This window comes from Phaethon aethereus, assembly GCF_964289735.1.
Source record: "Phaethon aethereus genome assembly, chromosome: 25".
Taxonomy (NCBI): Eukaryota; Metazoa; Chordata; class Aves; order Phaethontiformes; family Phaethontidae; genus Phaethon; species Phaethon aethereus.
Genome location: NC_138601.1, coordinates 1,794,071 through 1,817,230, shown reverse-complemented (window position 1 = coordinate 1,817,230; position 23,160 = coordinate 1,794,071). Strand labels below are relative to the sequence as shown.

Here is a 23,160-nt window from a genome sequence, read left to right as displayed (position 1 = left end):
TGTTTTACACAAAAGAAAATTTTAAACATGTAACACTAACAATATTTGGCTTATACAAACCCAATAGAAGCAGCGCACAGAACAAAACCTGCCTCAGCTTTAGAAGCTGTTTCATAATCTCTTGGGTAGGATTGAGAAATTAAATGAGTTAAGCTGTTTCAAATGGAAATCATCTCTGCTTTAGCATTTAATATTTTAGCTCTCCTATTCAGGAACAACTGACAGGTAGTAGTGCACTTCCATTATGTACTTCTCTTGTGTGGTCTGAGTAATGGGAAACATGTTTTTCTTTAGTTTCCTCTATCATCAGCTTTAACAATTCACAAATATTAACCATATTTTTGTACTATGTGCTCGCCCATGCAACAATGTAATATAGCGTACTATGTGTAATATTGCAGAGATTTTATTACTCATTCTTTTCCCCGGTCATATTTTAAACCAGCAGTGCTTTGCTTTTGCTTCGAATGCTTGTCTTGAAATTTAGAAGGAGAAAATATGTTTTTTATGTATGTATGAAAATATCCAGATAACTTAGCATTGCTTTCTGGGCTGAGCTCTCCTAAAAAGGCAAGAACAACTCAGTTTCATACTTTTGTGGAGGAAAATGAATCCATGCAACTTAGGAAAAAAAATCTCTGAAAGATTAGAAATTATAGTGGTGGTTTGTATTATGAAGGTATTTGTTCTTTGGGACAACTTTTACTTTGTAAAAGTAAAATATGTCAGTGTCATTGAGCCTCCTGGCGCTGGATTTTCATGGTTAGCATCAGCTCAGTAGCAGAAGAGTAGAGGCAACGTTACTGCTTTGTCATAAATCCAAAGGTGAGGTCCTTCACACTTGTCTTTCAGCACGAGATTAATCAGTGCATCGTGTGGTCTCATTTTTCTCTTGGTAAACAGAAGGAATACTGGAATAGACCTCTTCGTAGCCATGGGTTTAATAGCGGATGCTGCATGACCGATGATGGATGCCTCTAGCTGAGAATGTGGAGTCATCTCCCTAGAACTTTGCTGTCCTTGGAGTCTCCTCCTTGCATAAACCAGAACAATAACTGGAGGCAGGGAAGACTTCTTTTGCTACTTTAAGCCTGATATATCTATGTTGTGGACACGGGCATAACTGCAACCTGTGAAGATGTACATGGGTCACCTTCATACTAGTACTGACAGCAGTGTAACTGCAGCAGGTGGCATTCACTCTCAGCTGCAAGATCTGCTCTGGTGGTTTGCTAGAGCTGAGCTTTATGTTGCTTTGCCTAGTTGCTAGCAGTAACCTACTAGTTATATTATATTGGCTTGTATAAATATACTTGAAGGTTTCTTAGAAACACTCTTAAGGATTTTGCTTCCTCTGTTCCCTGACGTGTGGTGTGCAAGTGCAGGCAGTTAAGTGTTGGATGGCAGAGAAGGGGAGAGGGTGCAGGGTTCCAGGAGTCCTTGTGCTGCTGTCCTGGCAAACTGGAACCCAAAGTGCAAGAGCTTAAAGTGTTCCTTGACAGTACTACTGCTGGCATATGACAGCCCTTCAGGGTCCGGTGGCTCATGTTACAGCTTTGGACTGCTGCATTTATGGCAGAAAAACTTATTTGGGAGCAGCCAATGCCCACGTCCTTGCTGTGACAGACAGGACAAGGATACCTGTGAGCAGTAGTGCTGTGGATGTGAGCACTGGGGTGAGGAGAGGGGAGGTGAGAGGAAACCCCTGCAATTCATTAGAACATCATGTTCCTCCTTCTTGTCTGGGTGCTTTCCAGTTTAAGCGTCATGTCTTAAGTGATCAGATTTCCTCAAATTATCCCTTGTGTACTCATGAAAACCTGCATCCATTGAGTGATGCCCTTTTTTTGCTTGGGCTGTATTATGTTAAAACCACTTCTGAATATTGATAATGTATTGAAGTTCTGCAAAACGGTCTTGAAGCTTGAGGAGGGCATATGCTGGGGGCCTGGGAGCACGGCATAGATTATAGATGCAGTCTGAAATGTTGGTTATTGCCAAGGAAGAATTGGGCTTCTAGCAAAGACCCCAGAAGGAGAACGTGCTGAGCTATGGGATGGCTAGCACAGTCAGTGCTGATACTGCTGCAGAAGCAGCTACATTATTTCTCGTGTCAGATAGCCAAGGATGTTTTGCCACGCATCTATCATATTGTGGAGCTTGCAAAAGGAGTGCTTTATGCTGGATTTGAAATACATTCCTTTATATTTATGCATTTCCTTAAAGCAAAGCTTGCACGTTCTCAAATGCGGACAGGAATAACACAGAAGAATGGCAACTTTGCCAGGTGCTTGCTGTTAACATGTAGGAAGCAGTTTGTCAGCAAGGATTAAAAATGCAGTTGAGGACTAGTGCTGTGAAAAGGTTTAATCCAGGAGCTCGGTGTTCAGTTTTCTTGAAATACCCTGCCTAATGCGTTTTATCAGGGCATGCCCTTCACAAAATAGTCCCTTCGCAAATAGAAGGAGAAATGATAAAATGGTGAATGCTTTTTTGTGTGAAGTGCCCAACAATGATGAGCCTTAACAGGCAGGTTGCATATTTCAGAAGTCCACTGATATTCACGCATTTTTTTAATTACAAGAATATTTAATTGAGTCTCTTATTACACTTTAGATTCAGGTAGATAAATCTGTTTCAAGGCTGAAAATGGAATCCTTTTCTGTTGTCACATAAGTCAAGGGCAATTGAGCATTATTCAATAGAAATAATGAATTAGTCCTTTTCTAAATAGCAAGTACTCTAGCAGAATTACATTACGACATAAAAAGTTGATTTGAGCTATAGGGCAGGCTTGCTTCAGTCCACATGGGGATGAATTTTCTCTGATTCTTTTCTCAGATGGCCCAGAGGGGGAAGGGGGGAAAGGTTGAGCAGTATGTTAACTCATGGGAAATTATCTGGATGTGTGCATTAGGATCAGCACGTTTCCTTCTCTTGATGCTGGGATTTAAGGGTGTCTTAAGAGAAAATCCATTCTGAATGGCTTTTAGCAATAGGGTGACACTGACAAATAGTTTCTGTTGCACTGCCTGCAGATTTGTTTCTGACAAAGAAAATAGTTGTGCTTTGATTCTAAAAATAATATCCTGGGTGGTCAACTCCAACTTAAATTTTTTCAGTCTATAGCTAATGATAGCGACATCTTGCCTTTTCCATCCTTTTTGCCACTTCCAGAGGCATTTTGTGCATGATTTTCATCTTTCAGCTATTGTTTTGTGGAATAATTCTGCAGAAGCAGATGGTTTTAGGGATGTAGGGCTGAGGTCTCCCTTCCGTACTTCTCTGCTGCATTCCCCCCGTATGCTATATGCTGCCTCGTAATGGAAATGGGGCCTCCTGGGCCAAGAGTGATGGTATTTGGTTATTTTAGATGCTGATTCCTGAGTAATAGTGGAGGTGAAAAAAATTGAACAGATACTTTTGAAATAGGATTGCTCCTTTGACTTTAGAAAAAAATAGAGGGGCGAGGACACTCCCACAAAATTTGTCGGCAGTAATTTTTTTTAATAGTGATAGGCTGGAACTGACTGTTTAACGTAATTTTCTTCTGTTTGTAACTGATCTGTGGTGTTTCTTATAGCGTAGGAAATACTATTTGCATTGTGATATTTCTTTTGGGAAGTTATAAAACTATACATTCTGGGGAGTTGGATAGTAGCTGGCTGAGAATTAAACCTTTCTGCGGACTTTCTGTGCTGCCCTGTACTGCATTGTTTGATGTATGTATATCCAGACTGGATGTGCTCAAATTCCAGTTTTCTCAGTAATGTCAGGGAAGAAGGGTAACACCTTTATTCTACCCTCTTTTTCCCACACAGTCTCTCTAACCCAGCATGGCAATCTGAGATAGGGTTACCCAGGGTTGTAGTGGAACTGCTCTTGTCTCTAGGCTGCTTTGCCTTACCAGCTTTCAACATATCCCAATGTCTTGTTACTTGGCAAGAAATGCCTTCCTGTGAATGCTTTGCTACCTGCTTGCATGTTGCAGGGTTCAGGGAAGTTGCATGAACACCAGAGTTCACTAGCAAGTTAACAGCATTTGCCTTGCAGGCTTTTTCCTAAGTGATTTTTAGGTATTTTTTTTGTCAGTATGCTAGAAAATATAAGGTATGCTAGACTCATAAAATGCAAAGCTTTTGGGTACAAACATTTGTTGCACATAGAAGCGTTTGAAGAAACCATGAAGAGGGAGAAGAGCTTGTCAATGCGAGTGGACTATGCTCTCAGAGTATGTCTGTGCTCATGAGATCTATTTTGTGTTGTGTGGTTTTACATAAGTTTTGAGGCTTGGCTTAGTAAATGAAAAATAGAATTTTATTTGACCTTTTTTTCCTCTCTTTCTCATAGTCTATGCAAGCAGCAAGATGTCCCACCGATGAACTGTCATTGACCAACTGTGCTGTGGTGAATGAGAAGGACTTCCAATCTGGGCAGTAAGTCTGCACTCTTGCTCTTTCAACTTTTAACCAAAAAGGAATTATTTTCAAAATTTGGATGGAGGTGGAATAGAATTTCAGATTTGGAAGGTGAATAGAGTAGGTTAATTAACAAAACTTCGGCATCTTTTGAGACCAAAACTTTAAAAGTGGCTCTTTCTCAGAACTAGAGATACTAAAAAAAAATGGTTAATTTTTCTCTGAAGCATTTCTTGCTTGGGAACTGATCTGCTTAACTAATTATAGTCACTATTTTAATGAAGGACTTAAGGCTTTTTTGGTTTTTTGTTTGTTTTGTTTTTGTTGTTGTTCCTGTTACATAGTTAGAATATTGAGCTATTTCAAGTAGATTTTTAGCATTTAATTATGTTACTAGGGGCATCTTCTTACTTTCCCATCATGTTGGAGTGCTGAGCAGAGTCAGTAGAAACTCTCTCTCGTTCTAGGGGTTTTCATGCACATGAACAAAAGGGAAAGACAACCACAGTGTGCGCACAACAATTTGGGTTCTTTAATTACAGTTCTGTGGTGACTAATAGAAGCTGATTCTGGATTTTACTTCTGTGAGAAAGATAGAAAACACATTAGTTTTTCAGCTCAGCCCACACCGAAGAGTTTTGTATTAAAAGAAGCCAATTGAAATAATTAGTTTCCTTGCTTTGCTGTAACTGTACGGTGGCTTTCCAAAAAATTTCAGTATGTAGACTGTAGACAGAAGTAATTAATTTCAGCAGAAAAAGAGAATATCACACGCAGGAGAATGTGGAAGAGCTTGGGTTTGAAAAATGAGAAAAAATGTTAAAAAAAAGATATTGAATGACACACTTAGGGCCTTAGCATAAAATATCTGTCCCAGATGAATTCCGCTAAGGATGGAGAATGAAGTGGCTCTGAACTGCGGGGAACAAGGGAGTTACGTGTTTTAAGACTTATCTCTTGTGCTCTCAGTCCTCTGTGCTGCTACCTGGGAGAGCTGTCCTGGCCCTTTAGTGATTAACTGAACTGTGATTTAACCAGCCCACTTTTGGTATAAAATGCTAAAACAAAACAAAAACACACCCCCTAAAAAAACCCCAAATGAGCAGAACTATTAGAGTCAGAAGCAGGCAAAAGTATTTGCTTGGACATGGTAGTATCCTCGTGTCTTCAAAGGATGTTTTTCCCCAAGTAGATTTTTTCAAAGTAATTGACTTACAAAAATACCTGAACTGAACATTGCACCTCATGCATTATAAAAATGTTAATTTCCTCAACTATGAATGTCCTGGAGGGAGCCAGCTTCCAGCCCTGCAGCAGCCAGCTGCTTTCCTTTTGCTCTGAGAACCCTCTTTCACCGCATTTATGGAAGCATGCAGGAAACAATATCCTGAGACTTGCCTGGTAGGCAGGCTGGCCATGACTCTGGCTGCACTGATTCTCCCCGAGAGCGCTGCTTATTTCTAGAAATCGGGGCTCATAAAGAAAACAGCATATGTTTGGTTGTGAGCAGATGCTGTATATTGCTTTGAAAAGTGTAAGACTAGAGTACAGAGAAACATCACGATACTCAGCTACCACGGAAGGATATAGTCATTCTGCTGCATTGCAGATATACTGAGCAAAACCATCCTTATGATCTGCTGCAGCAAGTTGCATGCCGTCAGCAGATTTGGTGTGTATTCTCCTAGCCATGACTGGCTGCACAGAGTATTTTTTGGTAACAGTTACACAAAGGCCTTTGTCTTATCACTTCCATTTAGAGCTCACGGTCTAGAGGTGGGAGTTTGACCTTGGATCAGTGAGCTGCTTTATCCCCACGATGCTACTGTAAATCTTCTCATGCTTCATTTTCCTGCGTGTTGGACAAGTATGAGTCACCATTTTGTGACACATGAGTTCATGGGATGCAATGCATTATTATAGTACTGTGTTGGTTTGATAAGTTGCACCATCTTAAGTTCCTGTGACATACTTCTATCTTAAGGATTCGCTATGTGTTTTGGAGAGAAAAATAGGTGCTGAAAACACCCAGGCTGTGAAGGGGACAACAGTCTGGGAAGAAGCCAGGGCAGGTTATCTCAATGGCAGTTTTATTTTAATGTTGAGAACTGACTAATTATTCTTACCTTTTATTATTATTGTGTATTATTATTCCTGCCTTTTACATGGGAAGACCATCCCTCTTATCTCATGCCAGGTTAGTTATCTGAAGAGCCCTTGAAGAGCCTTGCTGAATAATTTACATGGGTTTCCAAACATGCACCAGAGGAATATCTGCCCATGGGGTTCAGATGCTTACTGGCACCTTTGCATAGATATGTAAGTTACCCTCTCCCTTCATAAAGCTATGCTCTTTCTTCACGAACACAAAAACTAGTGGACACGCAGGTTAATATTATCTACTACAGTTTCTGTTGGTTTGCTCAGCCTGGCCAGCAAACTTACCAACTGACAGCTTCCTAGGCCCGGTCCAGAGCCGCCCTTAAGAACTGGCATCATGTTTTGGTTCTGACTGGTTCAGGCAAGGCCTTTCATGAATTAGAGCAGCAGTTTCACCTGTTACAGCTCTTGAAGCTCTTGGGAGGTATCTGGCCCTGGTGACTCGTTGTTCCTTTTGTTTGCTTAAAAGCAGAAGCTCTTAATGAGGTTGAGATTTCCCCCCTGTGTCTCCGTGAGCTCTCCACGCTCCTTCCTGGTGAACATCACTGTAGGAAAATGCATTTAGTTTTCCATGCTATTGCCTTATTTTGAACATTCTTAATAGGTTGCTTACAGCCTGTTGGAAGCTGCCTGCTCCTGCTGTCTTTGAGAAGAAACAGGGTTGTTCCTGTGCCTTTTGCAGATTTTTCTCAAAAGAACCTGTCAGGATTTGACCTTACCTGATCTTCTCACTTGGCTTTTCTTTCAGAAAGCTTGTTTTTTTTTTTTCTTTCCCTTTTTTCTTCCTTGCATCCATTTGCCTGCTGACAGGCTCCGCTATCTTTCTGGTCTGCTGGAAATATTTTTGATGAATGGTATGCTCCAATATAGTAATTTTAATTTGTATCAAATCTTTGTGGATACTCCCCCTCCTCCCCACCCCTCCCCCAATATTTTTACCAGGTATCCTCATTTTCTTGCATTTCGCTTCTTTGAAATGAAACCCAACAGTGGTGTGATTTGTTTCTTCCTGCAGAGATGCTGAATCTATACACATTAAGGTCACTGTTGTGTTTCGAGCCACACTGTGCATTGCTCAGGATCTGTCTCAGTCTTAAGAAGCTTTAATCTTGGATCTTTTACTGTCTGATGAGCTGGGTGATGAGTAGGGTGTTACTTGTCATCAAGTGTATTTCTTGGTGAGGTATTCCAGTAGCATAGCTGAAACTTGTATTTTGCCTACAGGCATGTTTGTCTAACACGCTGCAACATAATACCTTGCTTTCCAGTTGGTTGTGTATTGATAGTAATTTGAATTACTTGGGCTGATACAGTCTGTGCTGGAAACCTCCTGATTTCAGTCCCTGCTTCCTGGACAGCTGCTTTATTTTATCTACTACTCAATTTAAAAGGAAACAGTCCTTGGAGCAACATTCAGTCTGGGAAAGATATCTCCCTTGGCCTGCTGGCAACATCATTCCTTTGGCAGCCAGAGATGTTGCTGGCCATCTTTGCTGCATGGGCTTGTTGCTGGCTCACGTTCAACTCGTCCACCAGGATCCCAAATCTTTTTCTGCAAAGCCAGTTTCAAGCCAGTTGGCCCCCAGTCTGTACTGGTGCATGGGATTATTCCTTCCCAGGTGGAGGACTTTGCATATTGGTTTATTGAACTTGATGGGATTTATGTCAGCCTGTGTCTCCACCCTGTCAAAGTCCCCCTGAATGGCAGCACAATCAGCAGGTGTGCCATCTGCAGACTGGCTAAGGGTGCACTCTGTCCCATCATCCTGGTCCTTAATGAAGAGTTTAACTGTTTTTTGGCCCCATATGGACACCTGGGGTAGGCACACCACTAGTAAACTGCCTGAAGCTGGCCTTCATGCTGCTGACCACAACCCTCTGAGCCCAGCGCTTCAGTTTTCGGTCCACCTCGCTGCCTGCTCACCTACTCCGTATATCATTTGTCTATAAAGATTGTTGTGTGACGCAGTGTAGAAAGCATTGCTAATGTTGAGATAAACAATATCCACGGCTCACCCTTCATCCTCAGAGCTCACCATTTCATTGCAGAAGGCTATCATATTGGTCAGGCCAGATTTTCCTCTGTAAGTCCATGCTGACTACTCCCAGTCACTTTGTTGTTCTTTAATGCGTTTGGCTTCTGGGATTAGTTGCTCCATCATTTTCCCAGGGACTAAGGTGAGGCTGACCAGCCTGTAGGTCCTTGGATCCTCTTTCTTGCCCTTCTTGAAGATAGGAGTGATGTGCGGAAAACAGACTCCACAATCTGTAAGATTGTAAAGTAGGTATGTTTATTCAGCGCTGGGCAGCACGTGGGGGTAGTCCCACCAGAAACTGTGCGCGCCCAACGCGGCACTTCAAATATATACAGCAAAGTGTTGCATATACATAAAGTTTAGCAATATACCTATACATATGCATGATCTGTCCCCGCTTCGTATTAAAATGAGTTCTCCTTCCATTTGTGCTTGCGTGTTTCCTCCTGGTGGTGGTCGTCAGGGGTCGTGGGGATGAAGGCCGGTGGTTCCTCTTCGTCACCGCTAGTAACCTTTTGCCTTTGCGCAGGCTCCATTGTTTTTTGGCTTCTATCCAAACCGCAGGATCAGTTTTAGCTAGTTTCTTGAGGTAAGTTCTTAATTCTTATCAGGGACCGTCCTTGTGAGGAGCCACAAATCTTCTTGCTCCTTTCAGTTTATCAGGACCTGTGTCTTTGGGAGGAACTACAGTTCTCCTGCTTTAACTACTTCACACAATAGCTAACAAGATTTCAAGCCTCATCTACTAATTAACTGCTAAGATTCCCTTAACCCCTTCTCTCAGGAGTGACATCTTCTTTCTCCCAGTCCTCAGAAACCTTTCCTGATCACCATGAAGCCCCATGAAATGTCTTGCTCTCCGTCTGTAAGATTTATAGGGAGCCAAACTGCCTATAACAGGTTTCTGGTTTTACACCTGGGCCGGGAGGAGATGGAAAAGGAAGGGTGCGTGTCCCTACAGCTGGGGTTTTAGGCAGCTAATGGGTAATTTAGGGCCAGAAGCAGTGAAGAGTCAGATCACTGGTCCACCTGACAGAGAAAGTATGTATCATGGTGTGGTATGTTTAAAATGCTTTCTTACCCTGCTACGCCATCAAGCGCTAGCAGTTCCTGGAAAGGTTTTGCAAGCTTCCCTGTATGTTTGTGCTCAAACTAGTAATGTCTAGTGTTTTTGGCTGTGCAGGCCGCACATTTCCTCTAGTCTCAAAAGGCCATATGTTCTTTCCTACCATGTGGCTGAAGCTGTTACGCATACACAGTGTAGCCAATGTATACGTGTGCAGCATATCTGCTTTGGGATGTGCATATGCAAATGAAAATATATGGAGCATATGTGGATGTAATACATTCACTGCCAGGGAGGGAGGACAGCCAGCAGCGTGGGCCTTGGCTGTTAGTGTAGTTCATCAAGCCCTTATTTTCTGACCACGGATAAGAGGCTTGGTGAGAGGGGACCACCACATGAGTCGGTGGCCTCGTATACCCTATGGGTAGTTAAGGTACAGGCAGTTGTGAAGATGATGATGATGACGGGCAACCTGATTCCACCGTTGCCCCTGCCACCAGTGCACACAAATCCCATCTTCCTTTTGTTTTGCTGTCTTATGCCAAAAAGAAGTCTGCCTATCACACAAGAAGAACTATCAGGCATAGTCTGAGGATAACTAGAAGCAGCTTTTGAGTATCTTTGCTCCTGACAGCTTAGCTTCTGGGAGTGACAGGCACATGCAACTGCTGCTGTTGTGTCTGCTCCTGACTGTTTGTATTGTTCTGTTTTTATAAGTGTTCCTGGTCTTCAAGTGCTGTCTGAGTTCAAGATCTGTTGGTTGCTAGCAGGAGGAACAACCTTAGCACCTATGTGATTTTACTTTTTGTACAGGAAGTCCTTCAATTTTCTTCTGCAATCAAACTTCTAAATATATACTAAGATCCTTGTATAGGCTTTGCATCTATTTCTTGTTGAAATCACAGCTGGGGTATACTGCTTGTATTGGGGTAAGATATTGATGCTTTGGTGTTAGATGCTCAAGATTTGAAACTAGTGTTGATTTTTAGGTATAGCAGCCTTGGTCTTTGTGGTTATAGTTTGGTTCTCTCACATTTGTATAGTGCACTTCCTGAAGTAAAGGGCTACAGGTGGGGGAATGTAAATAGTAATTATTAGTACAATGTCTTGCAGTTGGGCTTTGAGATCACATTATATCACTGAAGGTGATGGACTCCTGTGAAAGACTGCTGTGTGCCTGCATCATGGTGTAGCTCTAAAGCCTTTGTTTATTCCTTTATAGGACCAGATATAAGCTGGCTTGTTTCTTTTGAATTCTCACAGCACTGGGAACAATGCAAAGTCCTCCTGGGTGTATACTGGAGTAAAATATTGTTTGTTCTCTCTTCTAGACATGTTGTTGTGAAGACTTCTCCCAACCACAAATACATTTTCACACTGAGAACCCATTCCTCAGTTGTTCCTGGCAGCATCGCCTTCAGCTTGCCCCAGGTACTATATGGTTTGACTTACCATTTTGCTATAGAATAAGCAAAATCTCTTTGGAGATCAGGATTGAAGATAACTATTCTAATTGGAGGGACATGTCCGCATAAATATATGCTGCAAATTTAATTTCTGACAGCAAATATTCAAGGAGACTTTTACTATAGCTGAAGCAAACTTGCTTATATTTGATCTCTTTTTAGTGCATGGTGGGATTAAAATACTAGAAAAGGTATAATTTAACCTTTAAAAAAAACCCACAAGAAACAAACTATTTCAAAAAGAAAAGCATAAGCAATGTCTGCTATTCTTTATGAATTTTTATTGTTCCCTGGTTTCCCTTGACTTTAAAGGGTTTTCTTTGCTGTGTTGCTCTTTTAAAGACCTGCAAGAGGTTTTAATGACTGCATTCAGTCATTATTAGTATTTCTAGATGAAAAATGCAATATAATGCATAAAATAGATTTAACTTGTCTCTTCTTTCTTAATTAGGTCAAGTTATCACATGTTAAATGATGGTTAGAATAAATAATTGGTACAGTTAACTTCTAAATAGAAAAATGAATCTTTTAGCCTTTAACTGGCTTACATAGGGAGTCGCATAATGTGAAACTGCAACAACCATGGTCACTGATTTAATGCTGTCATATTTTCCTGCTAGTAACTGGCATAGAAGTTGAGCCTTTATGCTGCAAACACAGGATTTTTTTTCCTCAGCAGATGACTTGGCATAGGCCCCAAAACTTCTTTTGCTTTTTGATGTCTTGTTCAAATTCAGATTTGTCCGGATGAGTGGGTGACGAGAATGTTAAGTTAACCATATGTTTAGTTATGATTTGTGATGCCCAAATTGAAAAACAGTTATCAGTAGAAGGATTTGTATTGCAGGGTTAAAGTAGATGTATTCATGGTTTAGGGTTGATTTTTGTAGATTCCTGCAGTTATTGTAAAGCTGGGAGAGCTCTTCTGCTAAGGAATGAGGTAGATTGCTTGCCCCTTAAAAAGTGACTATGGTAGCAAATGTTATAGCTGCTGGTATAGTAATGTTTTATTTGAGTATTCTTGGTGCTAGGAGTTAATTTCCAGTATTTCCTGAAGCCTTGGATAACTGTAACCAGTGTTACACAAAATGTGTGTTTACCTCGTGTATTCATGGAGGGTCATGTAATGTGCATTTAGGCTTGAAGACCTCCAAGAAAGTCTGTTGTGCATTCATTATGCACATAAAGTTCTTGACCACCTTTATTCTGTAATAATCTTAACTTTTTGGCCTAAATAGAATAGCAAAAGCCATGAAAAATGTTGTATGCTGCAGAGCCCAAAAGATGAAAGGCTGTGCAGTGATGACAAACTGCCTAGAGCAAAGTACCCAAACTAGCATAGGAATTGAGCTATATCTCTTGCCACAGAGAAGATCCTAACTAATCTTTCTAGCTGAACTTGGACAGCTTTTCTTCCTGTCCTGAAGTTTGGTGATAGGCTTAACCTGGATGGTTTATATAAGGCGCGGTGTTTGCAGGAATACCAGTGTGCATGCCCAGCGTTCTTGCACTGTGGTCACCAGTGCCTGGTACCTCAGGTGAAGGTGAGTTTAGGGTATGTTTTGCAAAAGAATTGGAGTGTCAAGGAAGGGGGAGAATTCTTTCTGGCCTTGCAGGAAGTGGAAGCTGTAAAGCATGAGGTTAAATATGGAAACATAATCTGTTTTGACCTTCTTGGGAATACCAGTAAGTACATGTAAGACTTCCTGCTGTGGGCTTTGATTTCTAACAGGTTGATCCCTGTTGTGCCAAGGGAATTCTTTCCTTAAGCCTAACTTCCATCTTGAACCATAAACATATTTGAGAGGGAGTATAGGGGGAAATTTCTACTTTTTAAAAAAAGTCATTGTATCCCTTCTCCCAGACTTGTTCCTTCCAGATAAAAAGCCAAACATAGATGACCATGAAGTACGTTTCAGATGTGATGTCACCAGAGCCTTGTGTAATGATACTTATATATTATTGTGATTCATGCCTCTCTAAGGCTTAGATATTTGGGAGACTGTAAATACTGCATAGCCTGAGGTGTGGACTGTAAATGCACACTAGCCAATCTGTAGCAGAAAAGCCACTGGAAAAATGACATTTTTGCAATTATCAAGCTAGAACTTTTGGCATAGTAAAGGTCGTAGATTTTCATGTCATATAATTATTGAACCATTCTCATGCAGTTCTGTGCTGCGCAAATCTTTTTAGAGGAATTTGAAGGGACCTGAAGGATTTGAACAGTTCCATTCTTACTAGTGCTTTGAACAAGTTTTGTTTTAGGTAATTTTATAACTTAAAGCATATTACATTTCCTGCAACTAGTATATACATGTAAGCTTTTAAAATAAAAAAGGTGTATAGCAGCCTTTCTTGCCTATTGTACTACCTGTTGTGTGATAAGCCCCTGAGCTTTGATAGAAAATGAGCAGAACGACAAAAAGCCCTGTCCAGTACGGTAACTTCTGCCTCTGAGATGGTGAGGTGACCAATAACATGGAGGAGGTTGGACAGAACAACCTCCTGGGGTCAGAAAATTGAATTATTAATAGAAATAATTCAATTTTTTTTACTTGTTTCCTGTTAATTTGGGAGTCTTTGTAAGATCCCATTCTGCCCTTTTTTTGCTCCTTCGTAAGGTTCTTATGGGGGAGCCTGCTTTTCTGAGTGAGGATGCTGTGTTTGAATAGGTGTTCTAGTGAAGGACAGGCTTTCTGAAGTTTTTCTCTTGTTTTTACAGAGAAAATGGGCTGGACTTTCCATTGGACAAGAGATAGATGGTAAGTCAGTCAGCAGCATGGTCATGACATATGTTTATAAAAGCTGAATTTCCTGTTTCCATACTGAAGTGAAACTGAATTGGAAGATCTCAGATCTTCAGCCCTTCTTCAGGTAATGTGAGGCCCTCATTAGTGAAAGGGAGTTGCTCTTGTACTTGAGGCTTTCTGTCTCTTAACATTTTAAAAACCTGGAGGACTCTCTTGACTGTTATTTTCAGACATCTGCCAGTATATCAGCGTAACTCCGTGTGGGACATTGGTGCCCGCATGCAGGTGTGAACATTTAACATGTCCTAGATAGTCTGTCCTTGTGGCTTTGGAGAACACTTATCAGCTAACAAAAACAGCTGTTGTTGTTGAGGATATTCTTGGCATCTAAACTTGAGTATTGAGAATGGGGAAATTTTAGTGTTAAGAGCTACCAAAAGCCAGCAGTGTGCTCTGGATAGCTGGAGTGATGAGCTTTGTGAGTAGCACTGATGTTTCCACCAATAACTGACTGGAATATTCTGTAGTATAATGAAAGGACAGGGATGCTATCTCAAGTTTGTACAAATTGAAGATTTGTATTCCTTTTTCAAGTCCTAATTGAGCCTGATGAGCCTTTGCCAGTGTTCAAAGAGGAGGCTGACTTCTGTCTCTCGGCTTGCGTGCTCTTTCATTTATTCGTGCTGTCTATCATTGTTACCTCTGGTTTATGAACGATTGGCATCACTGTTGACTATAGATGCTGCTGTTTGGTCTGTCTGCAGCTTCTGGAGTATTGACCAAACTCCTGGCAGCAGCTGTTGTTATAAAGGGTTCTTCAAGGTAATGGATCATGTCAGTTCTTTTGACTGTCAGGAATTAGCTGTGGGCTGCCCCCAGGAGCAATCTCATCCTTTTCTTTGACAAGGTTACTGGGATGAAGCCTGCTGTAATGGTTGGCTGGATTAATCTGGAGTAAACTGTTTGTTAGGCCACTGTTTTGCCATTTGAGGTGTTTACAGTGATTCCAGGGAATTCTCCTCTCATTTGTGGACTGTGGGTAGAGCTGATGACTGCATCCTGTGTCAAAAAGTGAGGAGAACCTAGACTGAGAAGTGGTACAGCTGTGGATGTGGGGTACTTTTAGGGAAGCTCGCTCCTCGTCTGTTTCTTTTTGCAGCTCCTTTGGTCTCAGCAAGGCCGTGGGCATGGATCGGTACTTGAGTGCGAAGTCTGATGTCTTTGTGAATCTCTTTTTTGTAGTGACAAGCTAGAGTAGGTCTGTTTGCCTCTCTACACAACTAGATGCCTCACAGATCTTGCTTGGAAGCCATTTCTTTTTGCTAGCTAGTTTTGTTTCATCTTTTTAAACTGAAGAATAGCCTATAATGAGAGGGAAAGATGTATAAATTAATTTTCACCCTTGTTTGGTTGCTGATCAGTAACATGTGCCAGCTGACTTTTTAGTACTAAAGTTATTTGGGGAAAGAAACACTAATATTCAGCATGATTAGCTGTTAGAGCAGATATGTGATTGTACTTGTACTAGACCTTGCTATAAACTTACCAACTGTGTGGGAACATATATTAAGAAAAATAATGCAGTAATTTTATGCAGAGTGACTAAATGTCATATGACTCCTTGCTGAGCATAAAGGATTTGTAAAGCTATTCTACAGGCAGGGAGAAGTATTCATACAACTAGTGATTTACCAGGGTGCTCTCTTTGTCTTGTTCCCCTAATAATATAGAAACTGTGTTTTAAACATCAGTTTTAAATGCCCTCCACTGCCTAGTGGTACAGTGAAGCTGAGTTCTGTTGAGCCCTTAATGCTATAGTGAAGGTTTTCCAGGTGAGTGAATCTTGTAAGTTTGCCTTTGTGGAAAGGTTGAGTGCCTTGTGTGGATGTGGTTGTCTTGCCTTCAGCGCAGTTCAGCTTCATCAGCTCGCACGTTACAGCTGGAGATGCATAGCTGGGGCTGGCTGCGTCAGCGGCGTTCTCAGCACTGGCAATCACTGCTGCCTTCTCAGCCTCCTCCTCTGTTTCTGGGACTTGACAGGCTTTTGAAGCTGGTGCTGTGCATTGCTTATGGGACTGCATCCCCCACGGTGCATTACTGTTCCCCTCTGTACCAGGCATCGCCAGCATTCAGTCCTTGATGTAAGGACTACTCATACTCAGTTAACAGCTCAGTTCTGTGATGTGACCAAATCCAGGGACTGATACTCTTTCTGGAAGCTTTTGTTTGACAAAGCCCTGAGATTAGGCAAGTAAAAGGAAAAAAGTGCCCTGAAGTGACCTGTAAGGTAAGAACTCCTGTTGTGCCCTTGCAGGACCCAAGTCCCTCCTTCGTTAGCTATGACTGACGTGATAACCCTGCTGCCATATCCCTTTCTGAAAGAACTAGCTGATACAGTAGATATACCTCAATTCAGGGAATAGTTTAGTGTTTCTTCTTTATCCCTGTTTCCTGGAAGATCTTTCTCTGACAACTTGTTTCTAGCTGGCCTGTTCTTATACCAGGAAGGACATTAAATGTGCATGCCGTGATGACCTGTGTGTCTTATGGTAAAAACTTAAACAAGAGGCAGGATCTCTTCATTCTCAGCTTGAACAAATCATGTATCATAGCATTCTGGATGCTTGTTTTGATCTCACATCTTCCCAGGAGTCTGCAGGTTTATTCTGGGACCATTCTACTGCCAAGAGGCTTGATAGGAGATAGTAAGTTATGCATGAAGTACATTTCCCTTATTCACCTCCTACTGCTTTACCCTTAGCTGTCACTTCTGTATCAGATGAGACTTTGTTCTCTAGATTCAAAGCAAACCTATAATGTTCCTTAGTCTTCTGGACACACATCCGCTTCTGTCCTTTGCTGCAGTCTGGTTTGTGAATTATTAGGGCTGTCCGCTTTGTGAGATCCTGTCCTTCTGATCAGTTGTGCTGAGGCAGTATTCCTAAAGTTGTGGACCATGCTCTTCTTTCCTTTGTCCTCTTTCCTCCAGCAGCAACAGCCCTAAGTGGCCTCTTGTTTTTGACATGATGTAGCTGGAGACCTGAGGGGATTAGTTGCTGTTGGCAATGACTGTGAAGTACCTTCCATGCCACTTTGCTTTCCTTCCCCTTTCAAGGGCCGTTCTCAGTTGATTCTGTGTCACTGAAGGTAACCTGGGGCATGTTAGGATAGGCCCAAGTGTGTCTTTGGAGTAGGGGCTGTTTCTTCTGTGTCGGAGATGAAGGGTAGTTGATGCTTCATTCTGGCCTGTAGAAGCCTGATAGATTATATTACTGCACTTGAATTTGCAGGTAATCTAACTTTCTGCTACCTAATCTGGAGAAGAGCTAGTCAATCTGTTGCTACAGAAAACCCGTTATAAGCTCTTGTCATTGCTTTTTTGGGCAAGACTGCTCTTAATGCTTGCTTTTGGGCTTTCTGAAGACAGGTCCTCCAAACCCTTAGAAGTAGATATAGCTATTGTGGTACTACAGCATGTGTGAATTTGCTTTCATTGTCCTTATCCTCCAAAGCTCATATGGTGTTTGAGCTGTTTTAAGGGAGACTATTAGAGACTTTTTAAAGAAATTCAGATATTTTCAGTGGAGATATATTTGCTCTATTTTTGATCTTGTAGTAGAACATGGATGTAAGAGAAATAAGGGTTTCTATCAGAAATAATATATTAAATTCTATGAGGTACTCATGCTGATCTAAGAACATGTATTGCCAAACTTATAGTATGTTTAATATATTGTCGGGGGACCTTGCTGTTCTGAAATGTGCTGTTTCTTTTTTTAACAGTTTCCTTATATACTTTCGACAAAGCTAAGCAGTGTATTGGCACAATGACAATCGAGATAGATTTTTTGCAGAAGAAGAGCATTGACTCCAACCCCTATGACACAGACAAGATGGCTGCTGAATTCATCCAACAGTTCAACAGCCAAGCCTTCTCAGTAGGCCAGCAGGTATGTGTTTTGTTTAGTTTTGTTTTTTTAAGTCTAAAATGTTCTTAAATAACATGCGTGTGCTTGTACTACAGTCATGTAAAATACTGAGGAATGCCTAGGTAATGACCCTGGGTTGCACAGGACAGCTAATAGGCAGAAATTGTTTATCGTGTGAATGGTTTCTTTATGAAAAGTTGAACTGTCATGACTTTCACTGAGAGCATGAGCAGAGTATTTTAAAATCTTCCTTTTGCTTATGTAAAGAAATCTATCTATCTTTGTGAAGGAAAATCCCAAGGCTTGAGAGAGCTGGGTTCTCTCTCTGTTGTGGCAGCTCCTGGAATCTTTTGAGAAGTAACTTTTGTCTTCCTTCTGTGTAAGATCAAAATGAACACCACGTTTAATTAAATCTCAGTAGCACATTTCAAGTGCAGTGTATTTTATTGTAATACTTACTACTACTTTATGGACTCCAGTAGTAAAATAGGTGTGAATCATTTGCCTTAGGGATTTCTGATGTCCCTATAATTGACCCTTCTCGACGCTGCAGCAGATGGGCTTCTGCCTCTGAACATCTGCGATAGCCTCTGGTTTGCCATATTCTCAGGACAGGATGAGGTCTATCTCATAGTAGTTTAAACTTGCAGGGTCTGAATCTTAAGTCAGTTGCAAACATAATCTTGGAGGAAAGGAGTTGTGCAGAGACAGCCTGCTTTTCTGTGGGATAGATCCTACTTCTCGTAATATTCATTCTGCCTCTCACAACTGTAGCACTATTTTTGAGGTATCCTTGTCAAACTGAAATATGAAAGATCAAAAAGGTTTGAGCTAAACTGTCCTTCTTGCCTAAAACCAATATTTAAAGTGAGAGGAAAATGTCAAGAGATGATACAGAACATTTAGCTGGGGAGAAAAGGGGGGGAAAGAGAAGCTTTTCTTGGAAGGAGAATTTTCTTTGAATTTTTCTATTTGACTTCATGTTCTGCTACTTTTGATCTGTTACCCTTAAGTATGGGACATGAAAAGGACATGTTCAGTATACCAGACCTTTACAGGATAAGAACTACATGGAATTTCTTGGGTGGTAAACTTAGTCCTTGGGCCTCTTCTCTTCAAATCTTAGTAGCCTTTTCAAAATCCTTTTTAGCTTTTTAATGAGTTAAACTCCCCTTCTGTTTTTTCTTTCTGCAGCTTGTGTTCAGTTTTAATGACAAACTTTTTGGCCTGTTAGTAAAGGACATGGAAGCTATGGACCCCAGCATTCTCAAAGGAGAGTCTGGAGCAAGCAAGAAGCAGAAGGTAGGCTCACAGGAATTCATGTTCATTCCCTAGGTACTGCAGAGATTCAAGTACTGATCAGGTATCGCTACAAGGAGGAATTGGGTTACTTGCATTTGGAGAAGTTGTACATTTGTTTCATCTGGCTGCTTCTTTTGCCTCAGAGAAGATAAGGAGCGTTCTTTTCAGTCTAATGCAGTCTCCTCTACTTGTGTAGTCGGGAGCTTAGAGTTGCACCCACTGAAGTGCAGAGCTAGGGAAGATGCAAGGAATATCTTTTGGTCTTTACTAATTCATGGAAACATCCTCTTTTGAGCCTTTCTGTTTTCCAGATATGTCCAGTTTTGATTATTCCTTCTGTAGAATGGATATGATTTTGTTTTCTTCTTTACTTGCTTGATCTTGCTGAAATAAAATAGTTGGTTTTGAACTAAACAAATAACTTAAAAAGCCAATTTATTATACCTGATGAGCTTCTGCATTCAGTGATGTTAGGTTTAGAGGAGGTGTTGGTGTTTCACATTCTTCCCAATGGCTTTTGTAGTGGAGCTTTTGCTGCTGTTTCTTGCCCTTTGAGAGGTGCTTGGAGATGCCTAAGGAGCAATCTGAAGTTGAGCCTCATAGCTTAATGTCATTATTTGTTTCCTTCCCTCTTGCAGATAGAGGTTGGTTTGGTTCTTGGAAACAGTCAAGTTGCCTTTGAAAAAGCTGAGAACTCCTCTCTCAATCTGATTGGTAAGTGCCACTGTATCCAAAGAGAGATAAATAATGCTTGAAGTTTGCTGCTTTTCAGACCTCAAAGACTTGTGTGCCTCAAAGTTTGTTTCTGTGGTTACATCAGTTGACTTAATCCATTGAAAACTGCATCTCAAAATGTCTCCCAGATATCTGTTTAAACTGGCAGATGACTGGATTTGATCCCTTAGGAACCTGTCACACCCTTTAGAAAGCAGTTTGTAGATGCTCAGGACTCTCTTGAAAACCACCGCACTGAGAAGACACCATCCCTCCAGCAGACACTGCTGTTTCTAAACAGGGCCTCTATAAAACTCACTGTCCTCCCCTGGTGAAGCTCCAGAACTGACTGATGTACTAGAGCAGTTCTGTGGGTCTCTATACTATGCTTATTACCAGGGTGTATCTCAAATATACAGACACGGAGCTAGGTGGAGAAAAGGTGAGCGTGACTTTGAGAGATCCTGACAATAGTAAATCGAGTTAGATGAGTAGAGAGGTTAACCTAAGCACTCTGGACTCCTAGGCCTAGATTAGAAAGGCACCATGGAACAGTAGCTTCAGCAAAAGTCAGCAACTAGTTGAAATATTTTAACTCTTTAAACATCAGAGAATATTTCTAGGGACATGACAGGTCAACACCTCTTGAATTCAAGTTAATTAAAAAGCAGGGAAATAGGAAATTGAGAACTCTTTTGAATGTGTAGCCAAAATGAGTGGAAAACTTCTGAAAATCCCATCTGTAATGAGATCTCTCTCTCAAGGAGAGAGGGCAGCTTCTGAAGACTTTAATCTTCTTGACTTCTAAATGTCCTGCTCTTCAGAAACTGATTAGAGCTGCAAAACACAGCACAGTGTGTTCATTGTGTGAGTTTGTATTAACTGTTTACGCAGCAAGATTGTTAGCAAAACTATGAATCAGGGAATAATTGATGTGTCCTCCACGCATTCATTTAGAAAGAGACTGGTGTAGGGCTAGGGAGGAATCTGGTGCGTTCCCATAGAGCAACCAACTTGAGTGATGGGGACTTGGACCACAGAGTGGGCAGTGAGGGCCCCTTCCCTGCAGTTGGCTTTGCGTGTGCTCTGGGACTGTGGTGGCTGTCCTGCAGAACAGATACTTGCTCTGTTAGTCTGACTCTTCCTTTTCTTATCAGTGTTACGAAGTGGATGATGCTTAGCAAGCCTACAGTTGCAAATACCTCCCTTGCTGGTAATATGGCTTTAGGCATTCTTTTCTGGGTGTGATTCAAGTCCTTTGCTTGAACAGACACTCCATTTTTTTTTCTTATTTTCCTTTCCTATTTGGTTCCCTCTTCCTGGAGTCGGCGAGCTAAGAAAACTTTGGGTTTTGCTGCTGCTCTTCCACAGATAAGCAACTCTGCCACAGGGCAGCGGCTCTTTCACAGGCTGCTGTGAGTGGGCGTTCAGTGAACCTGGTGAGCTCAGTTGGGTACTCAGCTAAGTTTTAATACTCATTATTTTTCCAGTAGGCTTCAAAGCACAGCTCTGCTTGACTGTGAATGCTCAGTACTTTGAGTATTTGGTGCAGAAATAAAACATCTGAGGGTAGCAGCTGCTTGGGAAAGTAAAATTCAACTCATTCAGAATTGCAGGAGCTTGTGGCAGAGGCTGAGATTTGATGCTGCCCTGAAGTGCCATCTTCCCAGAAACACAAGGCTGTGACGTCATGTTCTGTAGTTGCTTCATGTGCTACTGTTGCTCCAAAAAATGGGGAGACACAAGGTTGTTGTGTAACCACATACCTTGCATCTTACATGGATGTTTTTATCTGAAAGTACAGCCAGTCATCTGTACTGAAAAAAAATCCCACCAGAGGTCTGTGGACTGAATGTAATTAAACATATTGTGTGACTGTAATTAAGCATATCAACAAGGGTACAGGTTTTAAGAGCACCAAATGAAGTTTGCATGGACAATTAGTTCATACCTCTGGTTACCTGATTACAGCCTGTTTAGTTTTACTGTGTTTTGATAGGACAGCTTGAGGTGAGTATTAACATAATCCAATTTATTGCATCAGAGCATGCAGTGATATTTTACCTGGTTAATATTCAAAGCCATATAATGACCTGTGATCTTCCTCCTAGCATGTGTAGGTGTGAAGAGTGGTCCTGTGGGAGAGCTGATTGATTGGAAATAGAAATCCTTCACCGTGATTCCATTTCATTGCCTGCAGACAAGACAAAAGAGTTGCTTATGCCTCCATTTACTTCTGTCAGATTGTTGCTTTATTTAATCTCCTCATTGATCTGAGGCAGAGCTACTTTATGTGCTTTGTTGGTCTCTGGAGAATTGTAAAGTTGTGAATGATTAAATTCTGAGAGAGGAGATAACAGTAAAGTAAGTGTCACTGAGCACTGCTTTCAATAAAGGGCCTTTACTTTTTTTCAGTGGAAAAGAATTGTGATTATTAAAAAGCTAATTCTATTTCTTCTACTTAGCATAAAATCATGTGTTATAAAACCAGTGGATAATGTTTTAATTCAATCTGCAAGAATTTACTGTGATCAGATGCAGCCAGAAGGGGGGGCTGTAGGCTAAGCTCTACAGGAAGAGGAACATCCCTGGCTGAGTGCTCTGATCCAAAAACTGTAGCGGGGCAATAGATAATAAATACGCAGTAATCTGAATCAAATGCTCACTGCTTCCCTGCGTGGTACTGTGCATTAGTCCTATATGTTACACATTCTACCATGTTGTCCCTAAACGTGTTAGAGGCATGTTATTGTTTATTTTGCTGCTCTTGGAATTGAAGTATTGATTCCAGCTGTGTTTAGACCAAGATTAATAGCAGTCAAATACAGCTAACACAGAACTTTTATTTACTGTATTTACTGGACTTCAAGATGCTAAGTTATTATCCAGCTCAACTTGAAGTACCTCTAGAAGAGGTTATGGAACAAATCAGCGAAATGCACAGTTGCAGTTTGCCAGGATTGGCTTTTTAAGGGGAGATAATGGCCCCCAGGGCCAATCCTGTAAAGTACCGTGTAAATCTAAGAAAATACAAGACATCCAATTTCTGCATGAGTTAAGGATAATCTTCAGTCTTTGCTGTCTCCCTGGGTTTTTATATTACTGCTGGTTTCTCTGGTAGCTAAGCAAAGTGATGTTGCTGGAAGACATTTGGAAGCATTGATCTAACCGATAGGAATGTCAGTGCTTGTTTATAAATACCCTTGAATAAACTGAAGGTGAGACTGTATGGATTTGACAGCATCTTAGCAGTATTCTTATAGGAGCATTTTTGCTTATTGTCTACCTCCTGAATGCCCTGAGTACTTAAAAGCTT

At 41.2% G+C, this 23,160-nt stretch overlaps 1 protein-coding gene across 1 annotated transcript in view; it reads left to right on the top strand.

The window, feature by feature from the left end:
- Positions 1 to 4,353: 4,353 nt before the first annotated feature.
- Positions 4,354 to 23,160, top strand: part of NSF (N-ethylmaleimide sensitive factor, vesicle fusing ATPase) — a gene marked incomplete at both ends in the record, with an annotated part of 66,469 nt that continues 47,662 nt past the window's right edge. The window contains 6 exons of the mRNA XM_082010459.1: positions 4,354 to 4,436; positions 11,012 to 11,111; positions 13,872 to 13,911; positions 17,683 to 17,849; positions 19,023 to 19,130; positions 19,769 to 19,844. Of these exons, the coding sequence (XP_081866585.1) occupies positions 4,354 to 4,436; positions 11,012 to 11,111; positions 13,872 to 13,911; positions 17,683 to 17,849; positions 19,023 to 19,130; positions 19,769 to 19,844 (574 nt within the window). The remainder of the gene's footprint in view (positions 4,437 to 11,011; positions 11,112 to 13,871; positions 13,912 to 17,682; positions 17,850 to 19,022; positions 19,131 to 19,768; positions 19,845 to 23,160) is intronic.